The sequence below is a fragment of the Megascapheus bottae genome, chromosome 3, assembly GCF_031878675.1.
Source record: "Megascapheus bottae isolate mThoBot1 chromosome 3, mThoBot2.hap1, whole genome shotgun sequence".
Taxonomy (NCBI): Eukaryota; Metazoa; Chordata; class Mammalia; order Rodentia; family Geomyidae; genus Megascapheus; species Megascapheus bottae.
In genome coordinates this window covers 88,980,183-89,003,812 of record NC_143511.1, presented here as the reverse complement: position 1 = coordinate 89,003,812, position 23,630 = coordinate 88,980,183, and the positions used below count along the sequence as shown (strand labels likewise).

The 23,630-nt window shown below is 58.8% G+C and overlaps 1 protein-coding gene across 2 annotated transcripts in view; it reads right to left on the bottom strand.

The window, feature by feature from the left end:
- Positions 1-11,159: 11,159 nt before the first annotated feature.
- Col5a1 (collagen type V alpha 1 chain) overlaps positions 11,160-23,630 on the bottom strand; it is a 127,559-nt gene continuing 115,088 nt past the window's right edge. The window contains exons 61-66 of one of the 2 annotated variants that reach the window (XM_090330902.1): positions 23,168-23,221; positions 21,826-22,081; positions 21,091-21,203; positions 18,420-18,488; positions 14,847-15,080; positions 11,160-11,877 (exon numbers count right to left, since the gene is read on the bottom strand). In XM_090330902.1, coding sequence (XP_090187028.1) covers positions 11,731-11,877; positions 14,847-15,080; positions 18,420-18,488; positions 21,091-21,203; positions 21,826-22,081; positions 23,168-23,221 — 873 coding nt within the window. In that variant the 3' untranslated portion in view covers positions 11,160-11,730. Of the gene's footprint in view, positions 11,878-14,846; positions 15,081-18,289; positions 18,359-18,419; positions 18,489-21,090; positions 21,204-21,825; positions 22,082-23,167; positions 23,222-23,630 lie in introns of both variants that reach the window. The other variant, XM_090330903.1, reaches the window with a different exon arrangement.

Here is a 23,630-nt window from a genome sequence, read left to right as displayed (position 1 = left end):
GAAGTGGGGTTGTGGTTCAAGTGGTAGAGTGCCAGCCACAAGCCACAAAGCACAGGGACAGCATCCAGACCCAGGGTTCAAGTCCCAAGACTGGAGCCAAAATTAATGAATCAAGAGTGAGGAAAGTGTGCACCATTGGTTGTGTAGGTTTGAAGACCCTCTCTGTGTCACCGCAGAGAAGGAGTAGTACTGCAGACTCAGCGTGGGCCAGCACCCTCCTCCATCCACCAACCCAGCGCCAGCCCTCTGCTGCTGGCTTTCCACACGGAGAGGTGTCTTTGTGCCGGGTGGGCTCCCTTCTTGTCCAGGGAGTCACTCTTCTTCCCTGTCACGCTCTCTCGTCCCCACCCTTGTCTGCACGGAGCCCTGAAGGAGAGGCTGGGGCAGCCAGGGCAGGGTCTCCGAGGTGCTCAAGTCTGCAGAGGCCGGAAGTGCCCACTGGGATTCTGTCCAGGACATTTCCTGAGGATGAAGCCGAGAGCTGGCTCTGTGCACCGGGTTCCCCGGGCTGGAGCGCAGGGCTGGCTCAGATCCAGCCCAGAGCAAGGAGAGGGGTTGAGACCCCAGGACCTGGATGTCAGCCATCCGCAGAAATGGGATGGTGGCAGATGACCAGAGGATCCAGTCCATTCTTCGGGGAGGCCCTGGACCGTTGGCTGGGGGCAGGGGCAGGGCGTCCATCTGGGTTTCCGAGCTACGTCCATGCCTTGCAAAGAACCCCCGACCTGAAGTAGAAGGGCTGGGTCCCGCTGAACCCGAGGCAGCCGTGTGTCTCCACTTCTGCCCACCATTCACCTCTGTGTGATCGGGGACCCCGCATCTGGCAAAGCCCTGTGAGGCTGGCTGGAGAACATAAAGCTCGGCACAGACCTCCATGGAAACTTTCCCAAGTACCCGAGCAATGTCAGACCTTGTGAGCTGACCCAGCTGGGAGCAGCAGTGGACACACTCGGGGTCGGGGGGAACCTGACATAGTTCCTGCCCCCAGATATCTGGTGCCTCCCTGAAAGCAGCCTCCTTGTCGGGCACAGAATCTAGAGCCCGAAATTCATGATAGGACCATTATACTGCACACGCTGAAACACACACACACACACACACACACACACACACCCCTCTGTCAAGGGAGCATTTTGAATATTGACATTGTTTTAAGAGAATCTAGCCTATCAAAGTGACAACCATCAGAAAACGTGAGGCTGAGCCATGGAACGAGGGAGGGATTTTCACCTGGAAAGCTTGCCGCTGTTTCTTCTGCACCGGGGACCCTAAAGAATCATCCCCTTTCCTCAAGCTCATTACGGTTGTATGCTTACACGGTTAGATTTCTGGAAATGAACATATACTCCAGAGGTTTTGTTCAAGGTGGACAACTGGAATACCAAAACATACATATGTACATGTTTGTTTTCTAGATGCCACTAAAATGTTTAAGGCCATCAAAGTAGGGAGGTCAGTGAATGGACCAAGAGTCACTCACAAAAGAAATGATGAAAAGAAATGGTTAAAAATTGCCTGTTATAGAGGAAAATGGGATTCTAAGCTGCATTTAAAGACTTAAGAAACCATTTGTTTAATACCTTGAACACATGGCATTTGAATTGGTCTTTTAACCATGTAAGATAATGCACTGAGGAAACTTCTCGATTCAGATCTCTCTGAGAGCCTCTCCTGTGGAAACCAAGGCCTGGGAAGGAAAAGGGCTACCTCAGTCCTGGGTGGCTCCCCAGGGCTGGGGGAGGCCCAAGCAGACCTCTGCCTCCTCCCTCATCACGCTGTGTCCTGACTGCCCGCCTCCGTCCCAGGGGGCAGGGTGGAGAGCCAGGGCCCAGCTCCTCCAGCTGCCCAGGCCTCGTGGCACCTGCTCAAGTACCGACCCAGATGTCCCAGCTCCCTGTGGAGTGAATGGAAGGTCAACTCAGGGAGCTTGGCCAAAGCAGGCCATGCTGCTGATATCCCCGCCCCCCACACTGGGGGCTGCCCCCCACCCCAGGTTTCCCAGATGCTCCTGTGGGGGCTCCGGGGCTCCCAGGGCAGCATACCAGGGGCAGGCTTCCCGCTGTGTCTTGGCTTCCCAAGTAGGAGAGGAACCTGTGTTGGGGCTTGAGAGGCACCCATCATGTCTCGGGCAGTGTCCTCTGCTCTGTGACCCAGCGAGGAACAGGTGGGTGAGTCCCCGTGTTCTCAGAGCCGTTTCCACCAAGAGCAGAAAGCTGGCATGGAGACAGACAGGCACATACCTGGCACAAGGTGTCCTGCTGTGTCCTGTACCTTGGGTCAATGGTGCCACATGAAGCTGAGCAGAGTGTGGCTCACACAAAGCCAGGTGAGGCAGGTGGTACCCGAGGAACCTAGCTGCATGTTCTCACATGCGCACGCAAACACCACGCACACATCTGCAACTCATCTGCATGTATCTGTGCACACATTTTCACACATGCATGCACAACATGTACACATAAGCACACACAACTCACATGCAGATACATGCTTGCAACCCAGCCATGGGTGCATACACGTGCCCTCACACATATGCACAAATGCACATGCCTGCATCCAGCCACACAAACACACAAAAGTGCATGCGTGTGCACACAATTTGCATGTGCATTTATGTGCACACACCATCCTCTAAGCATGCATACTTAGTTCCACATTCGCACACCTACATGGGCGCAGAGGTATACACACACAATGCCACGTGCATTTGTGCACATGCATGTGCGTGTGAGCACGCACATGGTGTTTCTTCCTTGCTCTCGCCCATGAAGGTGCTCCTGTCGGCAACCCCACCTCAGCTGGGATTAGAGGCATGAGCCGCGGCCCTGGACTTAGCAACGCTTTTAAATGTGAGACACCGCGTGCAGAAACCCCGCTTGCCCTGCCTTGGGCTTCTCTTCCTTGGAAGTATCTCTGCTTCCCTGTGTGCCCCTGGGTCCCCTCCTCCCAGCTGCAGGGCACCCTGGGCTCTGCAGTGACACGTGTCTGCCGGCAGCTCATTCTCTCTGTCCTTACATGAAGACCTTCCTTTCACCTTCCGTCTTGAGTACCGACGTGCTGCTGGTCATGGGCTTCGGGGAGGACAGGGACTGACTTCCCTCTGCAGAGCTAGGGAGCCATCCACCCGCTGACTTCTCTGCCTTTGCCGTCCCTCTGGCCGCATTTCAGGTCCAGCTCCTCTATCTGCTGCTCTCGACAAGACACCCCAGGCAGTGCTCCTGTGTTCAGGATGTGTGGACTCTGCTGGGTTCTTGGCCCCGGGGCCTTGTGACTGGGTGCAGGCACATTTAGCTAGCGTGTCTTCAGAACCAACCACCTCCCCGTCCCACCCCGGCCAGTTCCCCTCCCTCCTGGGGCTGCGCCCCACCCGCTCTGTGTGCTTGATGGATGCGCCCTGCTCTTAGTTTACAGACATCTTTTCCACGCCTCACCTGGGATAACAATCCACCCATGGTTTTTACTGCCTTTCTGATAACATGTTTAAGCAATTTACTAATCGCCCTCCTCTGAAAATTCTGACACCAGAGGCATCCAGTTTTCTAGCGACTACGGCTCACACCTTCCTTCTTGCGTCTGTGTGGTGAGTCTTAATTATGAGCAGGGCAGCGTTTGCACTGGACTCCAGGGGCCGGAGGCAGAGCTTGTGCCGCTGGCAGATTGCAGTGGCTCTTGTGGGGAACATTTCAGACTCTGTTTTGTCTTTAATCCCACCGCATCACTTTAGCCTGGGGAATGTGGTCCTTTCGGGGAAGAGCCAGGTCTCCTTCTCCTCAGTTTTCAATAAGTCTGAGGTAGTAGGACTCGAATAAGCCTTCTCCTTGCTCTGACAGCCGCTATGTCTGCTATGTCATCCTTCTCGTCTCTCCCTATGGGATCACTGGAGTCTCACCAAGTCAGGAGACTGGAATGGGCAGAGAGGGCTTGGTAGGCAGAGGGCGGGCTCTGGTCAGGATGTCCCGCCCCCATCTGCAGCCACCCCAATCCCTCCCAAGGAGCCCTGGGCCTGCTGAGGCAGCTGTCTTACTTGTGTTTTTGTTGTATTTAAGTAGTCGTACGAAGGGGTCACATCTGGCCATGTTTGTTTGATCACATCAGTCTTCTGCCACACTCCCTGTGTCGAGGGGCCTGGAAGGGAGGCGGGAGCCTTGGGTCTTCCCCTTCTCTGCAGCTCTTCCACATCAGAGGCTCTCTTCCCACGGCCACTGCGCACAGGTGCCAGAGCCACGCTGTCGCAGATTCTCTGGATTGTTTTTGTTGACAGGAAAGATAGATGTGAGCTGTCTTCAAAGGTGCTGGGAGTCTGAGGGTGAGAACGGATAAACTCAGCTCCACGGAGCCTCTCTGACCACATGACACTGGAGCTGGCAGTGGTGACACCAAGGGACAATACAACAACGGGGCCATGGCAAGACCAACATCTCCCAGGAGCAGCAAGGGGGTAGAGTCAGGGAGCAGAGCAAGATGGGAGTGGGGCGGGGGGGGGGGGGCAGACCAGGTATGGAAGGCCTACTCCACGCCACGTGGACGTCCGTCTGCAGGTGTGGGACATTGCCCGGATGCCAGCTCTCTGTGGCCCTGGGGGGCAGGGAGGGGCGAGTCGGGGCGGGCTGTCCACGAGGACCCACTTTCTGGCTCAGAGCTGGTGCTGAGGATGTGGACCCAGAGCTGGGGGGTGCAGAAAGGCTGTAGGACCGTGGCGGTTGAGGAGAAGGGAGTCTGTCCCAGGTGGAGAAGAGAGCCTCCCTCCTTCACCTGCCAGGAAAGCCCGGAGCGTCCGGGCCTGAAGGTCCAGGCCGCGGTGGTTTGGCCCTGTTGCTCTGGGCCTGTGGGGGAAAATGCCTAGTAAAGGATGTCTGTTCACCCTGTGGCAGCAAGGAGCCAGGCAGGCAAGCAGGGGCTGGGGTCCCACCCCGAGGACACCCCCAGTGACCTCAATTTCCTCTCCTGTGCTCCATCTCCCAGGAGCACTGCAGGCTGGTGACCCAAGCCCTTGGCCATATCATCCTGCCCCTGGCCCCCAGAGGATAATGTCCTTCTTGCAGTGACAAATGCATCCGTCCAGGAGCCCTCCAGGTCTGGACAGTTCCACGCCCTTCATGTCTCCTCCGGGGCTCAAGGCCAGCTCAGCTGTGAGACCTGCAGAAAATAGATATGTAAAAGAGCAAGTTACCTAATTCCAAGACAGCAGACGCAGAACAAGCAGCTGTCACACCGCCTCTGCCCGAGGCCGGGAGCACACTGTCTCAGGGCTGACCTGATGGCCCCCAAGCTTTCTGCAGGATGGACAGCATGGAGCGTTAGCACTGGGGGCCTGGAGGAGGCGGGATGGTTTTAAGTCTCTGTGGAAGCGTGTTTAAGAGGCATGGTGCTCGGAGAATAAGCAGGCTGGGTTTAGGGCACATGCCTGGAAGTTTGTCCAATCCAGTTTTTTCCAAACTGCAGGAACTTCAGCCCAGAACTGTCTGTAAATGCAAACCCTCAGGAGCCCCAGGCCCAGTGGTAAGGGGTGACAAGCCTTCTGAGATCTGCTTCCATAGGCCTTGCAGGACCAGGCGGGAAGCCAGTGCCTGCGTGGGGACAGGGCTAGCCCTGCTCGCCTCTGGAGACCTCCACCCCTCTGGCTTTCCAGAGGTGGAGGAGGAGGTGGAGGAGGGGGGCAGCCTCCCCTCCTCACCTGGGACAAGCTCTTTATCTCCTTCAACCCACCCCTGACCCCAGACCCTCCTCCCCAGCCCTGGGTCCACCCCTGAGACAGAAGATTCTGCCACCGCCGCCACGCGAGCTTAGCAGCAGAGCCTTCCCCAGCCAGCCGTCCAAGTGAGACCACGGCTCTGGCTGGCACCATGGCTGCCACATCGGGACGCCCAGCACAAGTGCCCCTGGGTTTCCACCGTCCCCCTGAGGCTTCGAGGCATGGCTGTGAGCTGTCTGGAGCCCCAGGGTTCAGGTGACAGCTCAGGACCCCGCCAGTGCTCTCCGTCCCCTGGTATCTAGTTTTAAATGGATTTGAGGGGCTCTGGAGAGCAGCACGATTCTCGCGCTGCAGAACATGTCAGCTCTCCACATATGTCTGGGGATTGGACTTTTCCCTGATCGACTGATTTCCACCTGTCAGTATGGAAGAGGACAAGCAGGAAGCTCCATGCAGGACTGGCATGTGGCTTTCACTGACGCCTCACTCCTGGGACTCGCTGGGAGGCGATGTCTTCCTGGCTGGAGCACAAAACAAACCTGGTGCCAGGAGAGGCTCTTTCTCATCAGCAGCCCACGTGAGAGGAGAGCAGGCAGCTGGCAGATGGTCTGCAACTGCTCGGGGGAGCAGGGAGCAGGGCGGGGACCCAGGCCTGGTCCCCTGGCACCGGCCAGCCTTCGCAGGCTGAGCATGGGATGGGAAGGATTGCAGACCGGGCTGGAGTCCAGTTTCATGGAGACCCCGCCGAGCTGGGGACGCAGCCTGGCGTCCGTAAAGGAGGGTACCACTTGCTGGCACAGCGACCTCTAAATATCCGGACTAGGGATGGAGTCCGGCCCTGCCTCCTTCCTGTCTGTCTGCTGTCTTCTCTGAGAAAATTCAGGTAACTGTCCACCAGGGCCAAATCCGTGTTGTCCCCTTGGGGCTGAGTGTGTGGCCCCGAGTCCCCTGCTGGGCGGCTCCTCTGAGGTCCGGGATTCAGTGATCCTGTGTCAGATTCGCCCTAACTCCAGTGTCCTCCCTGGATGACTGGCTCGTTCTGTGCTGGGGAGGCTTTGTGATGGAAGTCCACCCGCAGGAGAACGCCAAGGGGCAGTGGGAGGGGAAACCTCGGACACTGCGGGTGTTGGAGCTGGGCCCCGCACCCTGGTTACAAGGCTGGCGCTGTGGGTGGCTCTGGTGGCAGCCAGGACCGGGGGTCGTGGGGAACAGAGTCAGTTGCAGGTCCCCAGATTCCACCCGGGACAAGGAACTTGTCTATTAGCCCGAGGAGCCCTCAGCCCTCTCTGTGTCCATCCCTGCTCCCTGCTTTGGTTGGGCGTGTGATGGGTAGGGGCAGGGCAGGGTTGATGGTGAGATAGGCACCTGACCAAGGGAATTCACACACCACACCACACACCACACACCACACCTTAGCAAGGGGCCAGCTCCCCTAGGGAGAATTCACACACCACACCACATACCACACTACACATGCTACACACCACATATGACACACCACACCGCACACGCTATACACCACATACAACACACTATACACCACCTACCACAGGCCACACCACACATGCTACACACTACACTGCACACGTCACACATCACACGCCCACAGCACAATGCTACCTGCCACATGTGACACAGAGCACACTGGCTACACCACATATAGCCACGGAGCAAACTGCCCACACGACACAGATCACAGGCTGCACAGACCCGCTCCAGACTCAGCTTGGCCCAAAGGGACCCTGGGTGCCCGGTCACCTGCAGGGAAGGAGCCGCTGGTGGGCCCCCTCCCCACCAGCCCCTTGGCCTCTCCCTCTGGCCACCCATGGACGCTGGGTCCTGTGTCCAGTGTGTGATATGTGAATCGGGTCTAGCTGTGGTGGCGAATGGTGACCACTGTTTTCCGTGGGACAAATACTCCCTCATCCAGCTGGGAGCACCGGTCCATCCACAGCACAGAGTCTAACCTGGGCCCAGGAAAGGTCAGGAGCTGACCTCATCCTGCTCAGGGCCCCCACTTTCCAGGTGAGTGGGGGGCAGTGGGCACCTCTGCCATGCCCACGAGGCCACCACTTCCCTCTCAGAGGCTGTCCTAGAAGGTCCTGGGCTGAGAAATCTCTGGGGATGCAACAGCAGGGAACGGTGGGGGGGGGGGGGGCTGTGCTCCACATCCCTCGCCAGCACTGGTGAGGAGAGGATGGACGGGCAGAGACAGGGCACCCAGGGCTCACTTGGCCAGCCTCAGCCGATGCCCACACCAGGGCAGCACCAACTTACAGACAAGTCCCACACGTCTGCCTCCCCGCACAGGGCATCGGGGCGAGGGACAGGACGAGCAGCGCTGCCACCAGCAGGAGCCCAGAGGTCGTCTCTCCTCACCCGCTGGTCCTGAAGCACGGCAGGGAGGGGAGGCCCCTGGCTCCTCTCGCTTAGGCAGTGACCTCCCAAGTTGTCCAGGTCTAGCTTCACACCACTGCAGTGACAGACACGTTGAACTGGAACCCTGTGCACAACTACAAGAAAAAAAAGTATAGAAATAAAAAGTAATACCTTAGATCCCGCTCCCCTGGACCCTGGTTTCCTGCCCTACGGGCTAACCTGTCCTGTTTCCCCTCTTCATTCTCCTGCAAGACGTTCAGGGCCATACGGCTTTAACGGGGTCACACTGCTAGCACCCCTTCCCTGGGCCATTCCCTCCGGCTCACCTGAATTAATGGGTGTCACAAGAATCCCCTGGCAGGTTTCCTGAACTGGATGACAGTGGCCAACTGCTGCTTGACATGTCCTCGGGAGCCATTGATTTCTGCGTCCCCATTTGATTTCTAAGCTGTTGATGTTCTCTCAACCCTTCCAATCCTCGGTCTGTGGACTGCTTTCTGTCTGTCCCAGCGAACTCCGGACAGAGCGCCACCTCCTCACGTCCTTCAGTCGCCTTCTTCTCCAGTCTCTTCTCTTGGGCGATGAGTTCTTAGCTCATAACATGTCTTCTGCCTGTGCTCCACTCTGAGGGTTTACCCCAGGTGGTTGGAAGAGGAGCTGGCCCCCACCCCGCCCCCTGAAAGCCCTTCACCACCAAAGGCTGGCCCTGTCTGGTGGCTACCTGGTGGCTTTGTGAGAACAGATGGCCTCTCTTCATAGCATACCCAGTGGGCCCAAGAATTTGGGGTTCTAGTCAGGTGTGGACCTGATTCTGATCCATGGGCCAATCTGTGTGTGTGTGTGTGTGTGTGTGTGTGTGTGTGTGTGTGTGTGTGTGTGTGTGTGTGTGTGTGTATGTGCGTGCACGCATGTGTCCAAGATTTGAACTGTGGGCCTCATGCTTACAAAGCTGGTGCTCTACCATTTGAGTCACGCACCCTCCTGCATTCTTGCTTCAGTTATTTTTCTAGTAGAAAACAGTGCCACACATGCCTGCAAGGTCCCCACTGCCTGGGAGTAAAGGGAGAGACCACCAGCCCACGTGCTGTCTGGATCTGGATGGTCAGGGCTGGTGGAACTCACCCAGGAAGCTGTGCAGGCCATGCTGGCCCGCCTGTCACCCTTCCCACAGCCGCCATGCCCAGGCCGCCCCTGGGGGACTGCTACTCAACCTACACTCCTGCTTCCCAGGGGAGCCGGACCCCGCCTCAAGAAAGCGGCAGCCACATCTGCTCACGTGGAAGGAGGCGATTTCTGGGAAGCCTTTACAAGTCTTCCTTGATTATACAGGTTTAAAAGATTTCCAAATATCCTTTCCAGAAGCTGCTTAAGACTTAGAGCCCGTCCGCTGGACTTGCAGGAGATTTCCATGGGTCACAAGGTGGTGTATTTTAGGGTGCCCAGTGTCCTAGAGTCTTTCAAAGATGTATCCAATTACATAGACGAGAAAAATAAATCAATTAAAATGACACCAGGAGAATGTCTGCAAATATAAGAAGTAATTTTATTGCAATATATGGTAGCTAACGTGGTCTGAGGAGGACAGGACATATTTTGGACTCCAGTACAAATTACAACAACTTGGAGGGGACCAACAGAAGGGGGGAAAAAAGGGAAATGACTGAGTGGGGGACAAACTGCATGGGGTGAGAGATTGAAACAGAATCACATGACCTAGACAGAGTCCACAGGCGTCCCGTGGCCACCTTCCAGAACGGCCCTTTCTGTGCAGAGGCAGACATGGCGGTCGCAGCCTTGGGCTGACATCCTGGCCTAGGCACCATCTCCAAGCCAGACTTTTCTTTGGCAAGAACGAGACTTGTTTGCCAGGGGGCTTTGGGAATTGGCGTTGGTGGCATTCCCTCACTCCTGGGTGCTGTGCTGACCTGCCCCAGAGCAATCACAGCTGTGGGGGGGGAGCCAGAGGGGGCCACAGCTCCCTTCCAAGGCCTGAGCCTTCCCCACAGCCAGCCGCAGCAGGGGGCTCGGCAGAACAGGGTTCACAGTAAAGGGCTGTCCTCCCTGCTCCCCATGCAGAAGGCAGCCCGTCCCTATTGTCCAGGAGAGCAGGAGAAGGAACAACCCCCTTCAGGAACCAGGCCAACCGCCCCAGCCAGGAGCCTTCATGTGCCCAGGCCCAGGCCACCTACAGGCGAACCCCAAACTGCTCCCATGGACCGGGGTGCCGTGCCAGTCCCAGAGACCCCAAGTTCATTGCACATTTTTCAGTCTGCCCGGCCCTGTGCGAGGCAGCTTGGCTGAGAGGGCCCAGAGAGCTTTGATTCAGTCCTTGGACAAAACACAAGAAAGTTAGCACCACAACCATTCTGGCAACTGACACGACCGGCCGTACGCCGCGTCTGAGGAAGTCTTTGTTTCGCGTGTGTGTTTTCAAATCAAGTAGGCACAGCGTGGCGCTGGTGACAGCCTCCAGAGGGCTCGCCGCCGTGGGGGGACAAGCCACGGGAAAGATGGCAGCAGGTACTGAGTTTAAGGTCCTTGGTAATACTCAGAGGAGGAAGGGAGAAGGAGACACGGCACCCCAGTGTCGCCTTCCAGGAGGCTGCAGAGCACGTAGCACCACAAGAGAAGAGGAGGGTAGAACTGACAGCACCAATGTTCGGAATTACTACCCACAGAAGGTGGTTTCCCTGCCTGGCCACTCTCGATCAGGCTGAAAAAAAGGAAGCGATCAGAGCTCTCTTAAGCTGTGTTGTAATCTACGTGCATGTAAGGCAAGGCAAAGTATCGAATTCTTTCTGCTCCCCTTTAAAAAAAAAAAGTATCCAAAGCTAATAAAAAACAGAGACTGGAAAGAGGGGGCCTGGCACCTTTCAGAGGCAGCCTGGCTTCTCGCTGACCCAGGCAAATTTCCCATTTATTGCACGTTCCTGACAGGCCAGGAGGGGAGATGGGGAGCCGTTCAGAGCGCCGTGTCCTCCCCGCCCATTCTCCCCGTGGGCCCGAGGCTGGGGATTGAAAGTCAGGCACACTTAACATTTATAACAATACAATACAAATATTTACTTAAAACTCACACACACAAACACACAAAAAACATAAGCACCTTTAATCCATCAGAAAGGCACACGCAGATTGACATTCGGCCTCGAAATGGATTGTGTTGAGGGTTGTTAAATCAGAGGCTCGGGCGACCTTTACCAGCCTGCCTCAAAACATCTTCCGAAGGTCAGGGGGAAATGCACGTCTTCAAGTTGAATTGGTGGAAGGGATGTTCAACCCCTACCCCCTGCAAAGGGTCCGTGAGCACCGACGGCAAAGATCAACCATGATGCTGGATGATGCAAGCTGGGGGAGGCAGAGCGGACGTGGGGCCCCGCTCCCTGCCCTGTGGCATGTGGTGTGGACAGAGAGCGGTGGGTGGTGGGGCGTCACCAAGAGGCTGTGCTGTGGCTAGGTCATGTGATTCGGCTCCGGGGACACGGCCCCTCCCCTTGGCTGTCTGGGAGTGGGGTCTGGGGCTGTGCAGTGCCTGGGCCCAGGGTCGGGCGGTGGTGGCGGGGAAACCTTCGCTGTCCGGAAGGGCCAGGCGCGGGAGACACTCGAAAGCGGCGTGCTGAGGTCACGAGGTTGCAGGGGAGGCCGGGGCGGGGCGGCTCCTAGCCCAGGAAGCAAGCCGGCCCCACTTCAAATCCGAATTTCTGTGACGCCTCGCCAAAGTCGTTGAACATGATATCCACGATGGGCAGCTGCTCCACCTTGGGGGTGTCCACCTCCAGCACCGTCTTCTGATAGCCCTTCTTGGTCTAGGGAGGGGGGCAGGCGGAGGAGGTCAGAGCCCAGGCCGGGCCTCAGGGCGCCAACCTGCCACCTCGCACCCAGGCTCCCCACCCATCTGCGTGTCTCCCCCGCCCCCGTCCCCTGCTCCCGCTCGCTCAGGACTGCCCAGCAAGTGGGGGGGGGGGGCCTGGCTGAGCAGAGTGCTTCAGTGCTTATAAACCTCACCGGCATCCCACAGTGCCCTTCCTACTCGGACATGGCAGAGATCGGGCACCAAAGGGCAAGAGAATTCTCCCCAGACTTCCCCCTCTCAGGAGGCTGGTGGCAGCTCTGCAGCTGTGCAGCTCCCGCCAAGGCAGCCCCCAGAGGGTGCAGGGTCTGCACGGAATCAAGGCGAAGGGCTCCTTGCCCCCAAATGGAGACGTACGCAGTGTTCAGTCAAGCAGTGTGAGGCCCTCTGAGAGTGCAGTCCCCGGGGCTGCCTGGAGCCCATGCTCACAAACCCAGCCCTGAGCTCTTCGTCCAGGGGCAGGAGATGGGGCCACCTCGTCAATGCTGTGACGATCGGGGCCATCCCAGCCTGCCCACACGGGCACAGCCCAGGACCCTCTGAGGAAGAGCAGAGCCAGCTCAGCGAGGAGCACGAGTTCCCAGGGGGCCGCCCAGCTCTGCACTGTGCCCCAGAAGGCAAGGAGGGAGGGAGGAGATGGCTCTGCAGTGTGCTGACCTGACCCCGCCATCCGGGACACTTCCCCCAAGACAAGGGGACCTCTCCTAGACAGTGGCTGGAGCCTGGATCTGACTGGATGGGTGGATGGTCCCACAGCAGAGGGACCCAGCAGGACTCTGAAGCCAGAGGCCCAACAGCAGACCCAGCTCCATCCACAGTCAGTGCCTGGCTACAGAGGTGGCCCAGACCCCAGAGCCCCCCCGCCCCCACTCTATTTGGTCTGTATGTGCCCTAAACTCCTGCTCTGGAGCCCCAATACCCAAGGCGATGACAGCTGGTCTGTAACCATAGGAAGGGCCCCCCACCCCCGAACTATCCTCTTCCTCCCCTGCCCCCGCCCCAGTCCCGATTCTCACCTCCAGCTGCAGAACTAAGAGCACTAAATGCTGATTTGGAAGAGGCCCAGAGGCCTCTCTAGACCAGGCACTGACAGAGCCACACCTGGCCAGCGGGCCACTCCTGGGGTTCTGACCTCAAGGCTGAGTGTCAGGACAGACTCCTATGGTTCTCAGATGCTAATCTGCTGCCAGCGCTACTTACATCTCTACAACTCTATCTTCTCCTGGCACATGTTAACCAATACGGGACCTATTCCTCCACCGCCGCCCCCCCCGCCCCCCGCCCGTAGGACCACTGGCATTTCTGAGGCTGGCAGGGGCAGCGGGGGAGGGGCGGTTGGGCTTTAAAGCCAGTTACAGCTGCGGGAGAGGTGGCCAAGTCCAGAGGCTCCCCCTAGGCTAGCATGCCCCACTCACCCCACAGACTCAACTTGAGAGCCAGGGGCAAGATTCAGAATCTGCCTTTACTAGATGGATCTTCCTGACATCTGCCGGCCTTTAGAGAAAGGCTGTCCCCGAGGCCCTCTGCACTGCAGCCGGGGAGCCTGAGTGTCCCAGAGCCAAGGCCTGTGGCCAGCCTGGCCAGGCAGAGCCTGGGCTGACTGCTTGGGCCCCTGGTGGCTGCCTGGAGGGGTATCACAGCTCTCCACTTCCAGGGGGAGGGGTGTAGGGACCCCGTGCAGTCTGCTAGCAAGGCCTGGGCAGCTCACCCTTCTGTCCCCCTGGGAGGAGCCAGGCTCCAGTCCAGCAAGCCCAGGGAGGAGGGGCTGAAGTCGGCCCCTGCCCTCCGGGGTCCTAACCTTCAGACAATCACTCACTCTACCAGGAGCCTGCCCATCGCGGAGATCGGGAAGATCATGCTGGGAGACCGCCGTGCCGGGCGGCCCCCAGGACAGTGCTAACTGTCCATCCCACAGGGGCAAGGAGTGGGGGGAGGAGAGGCCCGCCAACATGGCCAGGCAGCAAACGCATCCGTCTCTCCCACCCAAGGGATGGCGGCACAATGAGCTGTCAGGCCATTTCCCCTGAATTTATGGGGCCTCCTGCTCCAATTATCAGAGTGCTTAGAGATGGGCCTGTTTAAAGTAGGCCGCTGCTCTGTCACCCCTTTATTCAAGAGGCATAAATAAGCATTACTGGTTAGCAATGGGCCCCAGGGGCACACAAAACTACACAAACAACGGGATTTATGTGGAGTGGCTCCTCCCTCGGCCCCTCCACAGGCCGGGCGGAGCTGTGGTCCCGCCAGTCATCCCAGGCCCCCACAAATCGCCATCAGGATTCTGACTTCAGCAACCATAATTCCAGAATGGACCCAGCAGGCCTCCCAGGACTGGACATGGCTGGACGCCTGCTACGGGCCGCGTGCAGGCTTCCCGAAACTAAGCCAGAGGGCTGTGACACTTCCAGTTGTGACTCAACTTGGCAGGAGTAGAGGACAGGGCCCTGGCTGGTGCAGACCAGCCCTGTGAGAGCTGCCCAAACCTCCTTCCTCAACCCTGCATCCAGCCCGGACAATCCCTCACACCTCCTTCCTCGGCCCTGCCTGCAGGAAGGCATCAAACTGGGGAGACAGGGCCAGTCCCCTCAAAAGTGCTAACTCCCGGCCTCCCTGGCCATGTGTCTGGACCCGCCTCTCCCATTCAGGAGAAATACCCTCTCCCCAGGGAGATTGGCCAAGAGCGGCCATGTCGGCTCCCAGGTGCTGTCTGCAGAGAGCTCGCCTGCGAGGCCCTGTCCTCACGGGAAAGCCGGCCTGCCTCGGGTGGACCTGGAAGCTCTAAAGGACTGGGTCTCTGCACCCCAGCTCAGATCTGCCTGGCCTGGCCTGGGTGCTGCGTCCAGGGCCCGGCACACAGGCACCCACAGATCGTGTGGCGCTGAGCAGGCCCCAGGAGGCGGGTGTGGGGGACCCGGGGACACTCACGGCGCAGCCGTCCACCAGGGCGCGGATGTAGGGGTTGTTGTCATAGGACATCTCCTCATCGTTGGAGCCCAGGAAGCGGATGGCCTTGTCGTAGGAGCCCGTGGCTGCGTCTTGCCAGGCCACCGACTGGTGGCAGTTGTAGGTGACGTTCTGCTGGGCAGAGGCACTCAGCAGCCTCAAGAATGTCATCTGCACCACGCCCACAGGGCTGCCCTCCGCATCCACGTAGGAGAGCTGGAGACAGGGAGGGGGTCAGCAGGGAGGGAACTCACAGCAGTAACCATGCAGCCCACACCGCCACCCCGCTTCCTCCCAGGGAAAGATCCAGAAACAAGCGCCTGGCAGGCTGGAGGCCACGGTGGGGGTTGGGCGGGGAGGGGCCTCCCTTGGGAGCAGCAGGACCACGTCCGTCCCTTCTCCTCAGGGATTCAACCTGCCCACTGCCCCTTGCCGGGCTGGCCTGCTACTCCAGGCTCAATGTGCCGAGCTGTTTCCTGCTTCCGCAGAAGGCTGGGGTGGGGTAGGGTGGGGGTGCCAAGTGCAGCCTGGCCCCGGCCGCACGCCCCCCCTTTCAGCACTCTTCCCTCACATGGAAGCCTGGCAGGGCTGCTCAGCGCCCCCTTGCTTTCTCCCGTGCCCACTGCCTACAGCAGTGGCTGGTGAGGCTCCATGAGACTTTCTGCAAGGAGGGGCTGTTCCTGTCACTCACTCGGCCCACCAACCTCCTCCCGCCATGCCAGGGGCATGGCCTTGCAATTGGCCTGGCTTGAATATCCTCAAAGAATTTAGACCTTCTATTAAGATGGCAGAGGCAGGGGTGGGGCTCTGAATCCTCTCCGTGAAGTCAGGGAGCTGGGGACAGGGGACAGGATTGGTTCCCCGAGTCTGGCTGACTGCTGGCAGGAGCCGCAGAGGCCCTACCACCGCAGGCATCTGCACTGCGTCCTATGTAACAGGGCCGACCCTGACCCCCGGGGGCCTGGCGTCCATCTGTCCCCCTCAGTGGACCCCAATGTCCCGTCACTGTGCCTGAGGCTGGCAGAGGAAGACGCTCGTGGGCTCGTGAATAGGAGGGCACTCAGCGCAACAAGGCCCTGGCCACAGAGCTGATGGACTCCGGAGTTAGAGGGCACAGGAGACGCGGGGTGACACAGGCCCCTGAGCAAGGGCTGAAGCGGAGCTGTGCTGGGGGTGACCCAGGGCCCCCATGGAGGCTCGGGAATCCTGGAAGGGCAGCTGGCATGGCTCCCGTTCCCTTTCCCAGGGACAGGCTCCAGAAGCAGAGCAAGCGTCTTGCAGCCACTGCCGGTGCCAGGGCAGCCTGGTACCAGGGCAGTCCCAGGCTCCAGTGACAGGGCGCTCACTGGACAGCTCCACTGCGCACAGCACACATGGAGAAAGCTTCAGGAAAGGGCCTTGCGTGACCTCTCCAGCATCCGAGGCTGGGCACCGCCTCCTGAGAGACGACTCGCTACTTGTGCATGTGCTTTGCACACCCACAGCTCCCTGACGCACTCCATGTTGCCCGGAGCACCCTAGCTCCAGGACGCAGCCCAGCCTCTGCCTGCTGGGCCACACTCCACAGGCATGGCTCCAGGAAAGGCCTGCACCAGGGAGAGGTAACACACCCGACACGGGCTTCCAGCCTGGCCAGGGGCTGCCCGGACACTTAGGAAGCAGCGCCTGCACTGCCTCAGGAGAGGACCTCACAGCCTGCCTTTTGGTGAGTGGGATTAGAGCAGAAGTAGGGATGGCTGGATTAGGAACCCTACCGGGTGGAAGGCCACCCGGGAAAACCCATGCTTTTGGCACAGGCCAGGTTCTCAAGACACAGCGTCAGCAGCGCCCACAGCCGGACCTGTGGAGGAAAGGTGAGTACTAACCAGTACGCAGACACCGGAGCTCCTGGAGGGAACGTGACTGACTGGAGAAGGAGCATGGCCAGGCAGCAGGGAGTGGCGCTGGACACAGAAGGACCCAAGGCCCTAGCCCCCTGTACTGACTGGGAGGAGTCCCTGCCCTGAGGGGGGCAGGGGCCAGAGCATGGCATTGAGCCTACGACCCAGGCAGGGTGGGAGTCTTGGAAGGGGCTTCCAGACGCTGTTCCCCCACTGTGAGGTCCAGAGAACAAGAGACACAGTGGATGAGCTGAAGACGCACTGGGCTTGTGCTTTGTTTTGTCTGAAGAACTCTGCACCTCTCTTCCCGTGAACGGTCCCATTCCTCAGCAGGAGAGGAGTGGTTGTGTGGGGGCCTCCTATAAGATGGAAGCCACCATGGAGGGAGAAGGTAGGCCCCAGCCTGGGTGGTAACTGTCAAGATGGCAGCCAAGACCCGCTGCCGACGGCCTGGTTCCCTGGGTGCTGCCCCCCCCCGCCCCCTCAGCCCTGCTCAGTGGACTTCCCTCCCCGAGAGGGGTTGCTTGGGTCCTTCTGTATGCCGGCGGTCTCCTCTGAAGAGAGCAAAATGAGGCAGAGGAGAGGGAAACAGCCAGGAAAGGGACAAGAAGACAGACAGGGAAGCCTGCGGAGCCGTGGGCACAGACAGCGCAGGCCTGCAGTGTGCCTGGGTAGGGCTGGATGCGGAAGCCCACAGGAGGGCAGGAGATGCTGGTGAGGACCCGAGGGTAGGAAATAGGACTTCCAGAGGGATCGGCAGAGCGAAGGCTGCAGGAGCCATGGGCCTGGGTCCACAAGATTCAGGGAATCTGCCCTCCCTGAAGAGGCTGGACTGGTGCGGGGCTGGGGCCCATGACTATGGCCAGGGGCCGGGCTGCCATCGCAGAAGCCACAGGCTGCCCATCAGCTCTAGGGAGGGGGCCACGAGGAAGGTCTGGGCTGAGCAGAGCATGGCGTCTCCGTCCTTCATCTCGGCAGGAGAGCCCACAGCCGTGCAGGTCCGCCCAGACACAAGCCCAGCGTGACGCCAGGGGGCCCTGGAGGACCCTGGATGCCATGCCCGGCCTCACAGAGGAGGACCAGACCTGTATCCACCCTGGTGTGGGGGCGTCCTCATGGGAGCTCTGTGCTGTTTTCTGGAGGGGCTGTGGGGACACACTCCCCACAAGTACTGGAAATACCTCGTGGGTAGAACTGTCGGTGGCCTGGAGGTTTCCGGGCTGCCCCAGGAAAATTTCTCCCGCTCCAGTGTCTAGATGCACCTAACCTGCCCCGCGTGCCTGGCCCAGATGTGCTGACAGTCTGGGCCACTGGGCCCTGCACATCTCAGACAGCCATCCTGCTACTGCCACAGGGCTGCAAGGAACTCTGGCCAGGAGGTGGAGGGAGAGGGCGAGAAGGCAGGAGGCCACGCAGTCACATGACTTGAAGCGCCATGGCAGAAGAGGCAAAAGAGCCGGAGTGCCCTGGCAGGCGACCAGTCCCGTGCAGAGCCAGCCGAGCGCCAGGCCGAGCCGCAGACAGGCCACACCGGCGGCCACTTACCAGGGACCCTCGTTTGTACTGACTGTACCAGGTAGAAGGCTGCTCTTTGGGCCAGCGGGCCATTTTACTCTGTAAGATAGGAGACGGCAGGATTGGAGTGACAGCCGCCAGGGCCTGGAGGCCACCTTACCAGTTTCCCGCGCTTGAATTCACTGAACCAGGAACCCGGGTTCTCTTTGGGCCAAGAAGTGATCCGGGCCTACACAATGGGGGCCAGGGTGGGGAGGGAGAGAAACAGAACGAAGGGTGGTTACTGCTCCCTCCACAGGACTCGCAACCTTCCCAGCATCTCAACCCCCTACCCTGCCTTCCCATGAGAGCAAGGCCTGCTGGGAACAAAGGACCAGCCCGTCACAGGGGGTCAGGACAACTTCAGGCTGTCCAGCTGTCAGGCAAGGACCAACGTTGCCAGACAGGGCAGCAGAAGTGTATGCGGCCGGCCTGCAGTGTCCCTGGCACCAGAGACTGCTGAGAAACAAGTAAAGGCTGCCAGGAGGGTGACCGGCTGGGTGTGACCACCCATCCCTCCCCATCCTCACCTCTGTGGGTTCCAGCTCAGGCTCTACAGCCTCTGGCTACTGTGACACAACCAAACCCACTGTGTGTGTATATGCATGTGTGTGTGCATGCATGCACGCGCATCGTCTCTACATTTGCATCAAGCGTGGGGTGTGTTTATGTGTGCAGTGACACAGGCACTGTGCAAACACCCAGAGCAGGCCAAGCTGTGGGCTTAGGGGTGCTGGGGAATGAAAGGGTGACCAAGCGCCCCTCTAGCATGCATGGTGCAGGGATGGGGTCCCTTCCCAGACATGAAGCCCCATAACTGTGGAAGGAAAGAGTCCCAGGGACCCAGCTTGGACGGACTGGGTCCCCAAGACACCTGCCCGGGACCTAAGAAAGGCGCTTATCAGGAGGAGACAGAGGTCTGAATCCATATCAAATGCCGGCCTACTCCAACTCTGAGCTGGACTGGTGGCACGGCAGCCAGAAAAGGGGACCCACAGGAGGGTGGGGTGTCTGGGCTGCCACCCACCCACAACCCTTCACTCCTCACTAAGGTCAAGCCCAGCCCTTCAGGGTGGATTCCTGGTGGGCGAGGTCTGGGGAGGGGCCAGTGTCCCAGCTTCCTGCCTCAAACCTGCTCCAAGTCCAAGGAGGAATGCCATCCCAGAGCGAGTGTCTGCACGCCTGGGGTCATGTGCCCTGACCCGGCCTGTGGAGGCCTGGCCGGGCTACACATGGGAGAGCCGGGAGAGCTGCAGGGGAGGACAGGGGGCCCCTACAGAGGACAGCGAGGCTCAAGGGGAAGAAAGGTCTCTGACAACTGGGTTCCAGTCTGGGCCTCTGGCCAGAGGGAAGGAATGAGAACCACAGCGCAGGTCCCATACTCCGCGCCTGTGTCTCTCTTTGGTTGCTACTGGAGTCTGGGGACAGGGCTTTGTGCTTGCTAGGCAGGCACTCTATAACTTAAACCATACCCACAATCCTTTCTGCTTTTTTATTTTTCTAATAGAGTCTCTTACTTTTGCCCATGAAGCCTAGATCTCAGGCCTCCTTTTTATGTGTGCGCCTGCCCTGGGACTTGAACTCAGAGCCTGGGCACTGTCCCTGACCTTCCTTTTGACCAAGGCTAGCGTTCTACCACTTGAGCCCCAGTGCCACTTCCAGCCTTTTCTGAGTAGTTCCTTGGAGATAAGAGTCAGCCGTTCTTGTCAGGCTGTCTGTGAGTTGCGATCCTCAGGTCTTAGCCTCCCAGGTAGCAAGGATTATAGGTGTGAGCCAGTCTTCCTTATATTTCTCACATAGCTGAGCCGACAGACATGCACCACCGTCCCCCGCTTTAGTGATGGAGACAGGAAGAGGCTTGCCTGGCCTTGAGCTGTGACCCTCCAGACCTCTGAGTACAGGAACAACAAAGGTAAGCCATCATGCCCAGCCTTCATAGCTGGGAATGCAGGTGTCAGAACAGAAAACATCAGGTTGGGGCCAGATCTTGACGAGTGCACACCAGCCCCTCCCTGCCGCCCTCCTCTGGCTCCTACTACTGCCAGCAGAGCAGACCCAAGGGGGTGTAGTGCTTCCAGCATTTGCAGTGTGACTCAGGGAGGAAGGAGGCAATCGCTCTGGGGAGAACTTAATGCTTCTCCCTCTTGCACAAGCCTGCTTGTTCTCTGCACAGAGGCAATTAGGAAGTTGTGGTCTGGAGTACAGCTGTGCCTGGGTGGCCTCCAGAAAACAGCAGGTGATGGCCAGGGCTGTCCCCGGATTTAGAGGTGCCCTGAAGAGTGGGATAGCTGGTGACAGGCAAGGTCTTGTTCTCTCTGCCTGTCTTTCAAGTGACCTCTGCCCGGACGGCCACAGTCACCCACCCCCCACCCCACCTGGATCCCAGCCACGGAGCCATCGTGGAGACTGCGTGAGTCAATTCCAGCTCTCCAGCCCCAACTTCTTCCCTTATCAGACTTGAAAGCAAACACGTGTCCGCAGCCTGGAGGCTTGGGGTTATATTCCACAAAATAAGCTGGCTTCAGACAGCAGCTTCTAGAAGACACCTCAGGTCCCCTGACCACATCTGCCCCCACAATCCCTCAGGGCCCGGTTGGGTCCTGCTGGGACCCCATGTGACGTGCCCTGGAGGGCAGCTGGGGAAACACTGGGGCCTCCAGCCAGGCGGCTGCAGCAGCTCTTCTTCCCGTGAAAAGACTACTTGTGGAAGAGTGCTCGAGTCCGAGGCAGATCAGCCCGTGTCTCAGTCTGTCCACGTGGAGAGCGGACTCTGTGTGGAAACAGGTACTCACCCCCTCCGACTTCTTGTCTGGGAAGACACACGTGGAGCCCCCGGCGGTGAAGTTACAGTAGACTTTGAAGGAGTCCCTGGAGCAGCCTTGGTTGGGATCAACCCAGTATTCGCCTGGATTTCAGAGACAGTGAGGGCCACTCATGAGCACAGCTCCCCAGATGGCTGCAGAGCCACCTCGAGGGTCCAGGCTGGCAGTTAAACCAGGGCCATAAAAGCCCTGCACGGCCTCCTCCCTTCTAACTGTATCTTGCTTTTCCCACCCAGCCCATAAGAGACGTGGCCAGACCTGCTCAGGTCAGCACAGGCACAGGGTGGGCCACAGCGGGAGACGTCTGGTGACAGCCTCCTGGGGGTGCTCCCGGCTCACCCTCGGGTGAACACAGAACGCGCCTGCTGCCGGGCTGGGCAGGCTAACCGCATGTTATTGCTTGATTTGGCCACGATGTGTGTTTTCGTGCTACTTCAGACGCTAACCCTCACTTCATGGCCTGGTATGTGCCTGGCAAAGGCATTTTAGGCACTGGTGTGTCTGCTTGTCCTCCCTGGGGGCGGGGGGAAGTGTTCTCAGTGTTCAGAGTAAGGCAGGTACCCGCCAGAAACCCACTAAGACAGGAAGGGACCCAGCACTGCCAGCTTCCCTGACGCGTCACCCGCCACACGTTAACAAGGGAGCAGACAGGAAGCTGGTGTCCCGGTGCAGCGTGGGCCAGCCCACCCGACCCGGGTCCCTCACCATCTGGGAAGTCGGGGTGGCAGAGCTGCAGGTCCTTGCAGGTGCGGGCGGGGTTCTGCTGGGTGCCCAGAGGCCGCCTCATCTGCTCAATCTCCAGCTTGAGAGAGTTGAGCGAGCCGAAGATCTCCTCCATGCCATCCGTGTAGTCCACGTAGTTCTCCCCAGCCCCGTCGTCCAGCAGCTGGCTGGCGTCGATGTTCCGCCGTGTCCTGGACGCCTGGATGGGCAGTGGCTGGATGACCTCCCCTGGAGGGCCCTGGGGGCAGAAGAGGGCAGGAGTGGGTGAGGAAGACGGGGCAGGTCCTGAGACCAGGCATGGCTCCCTCAGGCCTGAGGGCCAGACTGGAAGGACACAGGACATCTCGGCATTACTCTCTTCCCTCTTCCCCATCTCTGGGGAATCCAGGCCTATCCACTCTTCCCGGTTCTCCCCGCATCGAGCTCCCCACTCCTCTGCGCTGAGGCCCCATCCCTCCGGACTCTTCTCCATAGCCAAATTGGGCAGCTTCAGGCTTTGTGCTGTGCCCCCTGCTCTCTGCTGAGATGGACTAATGGCCAAGCCTTGAAGAACGTGCTCAGGGTTCCCGTCTTTCAACTCTGCAGTCTGCTGGGGCTGGGCACAGCAGAGCCACATAAAACACTGCCTTCTGGGGGGCCCGCCAGGAGAGGTGCAGTCCAGAGGCCCGCAGGCTACACACCACAGGCTGGCCTCATGTTGTGCATCAGGGCCTTCTTGGCACACACACACACGCACATGTACTCATGTGCACAAATACAAATGCACACTTACACACAATCAGCATGTGTACACAGCCAGTATATACACAAGCACAACCGCCACGTGCATATATACACGACTGCACACACCACCCCTCCCATACCAATGCTTGTATATATGTGCTACCACACAAGAGAGCCCACACACAAATCAATACACGACGCACAGCCCATGCACCATGCACCATGCATGTGTGCGATATGCACACATCCGAGCACAATGCACTGACCATGAACACACCTACAAATGCATGCTCACAAACGTACACAAAGCACACATATACAGCACCTACGCATACATACCTCACAGATGCATAAACACATGTGCACAGACATGCACACACACGTGCATGCTTGTACATACACAGACACACATACGTGTGTGCACATGTACTGATGTGTGCATGAATCCATACACTGCTCACATATATAGCACACATGTGTACATGGACACAAGTGCATTCTCTCCCTCTCTTCCTCTCAATGAGGCTTCCCAGGTGCGAGCCAGGGAGGCCCTTGGCACACCCTCCATTCCCATCCCACCCTGGCTTCCCAGGCTACTCACGGGAGGGCCAGGGGGCCCGGGGTGACCTGTCTCTCCCTTGGGGCCGGTTGGACCCTAGGGAAAGAGAAGAGAACCAGAGTTTGGTCATCAAGACATGTAGATGCAATGTGGCCCTCAAGTTCCAGGGTGGTCTGGGAACGAGTGAATGGGAGCAAGGCCGGCGGGGTCTCAGAAGCAGGGCGGGGTGGGCAGCCAGCACCTCCGTGGCAGGGAGGAAGTTTCAGCTATGAAACCAGAGAGGAGAAACGGGTGAGAAGACGTGTGTGTGTGTGTGTGTGTGTATGTGTGTGTGTGAACAACCTTCCACGGCAACCTTTGGCTATCAGGGAAATGCAAGGCAAAGCCACAGTGAGATTCCACCTCACACCTGTCAGAATGTCTGTAATGAAAAGGCTGATAACTGCTGGCAGCCTGCGTCTGTAACCCCAGCTACACAGGAGGCTGAGACCTGAGGATGGACGTG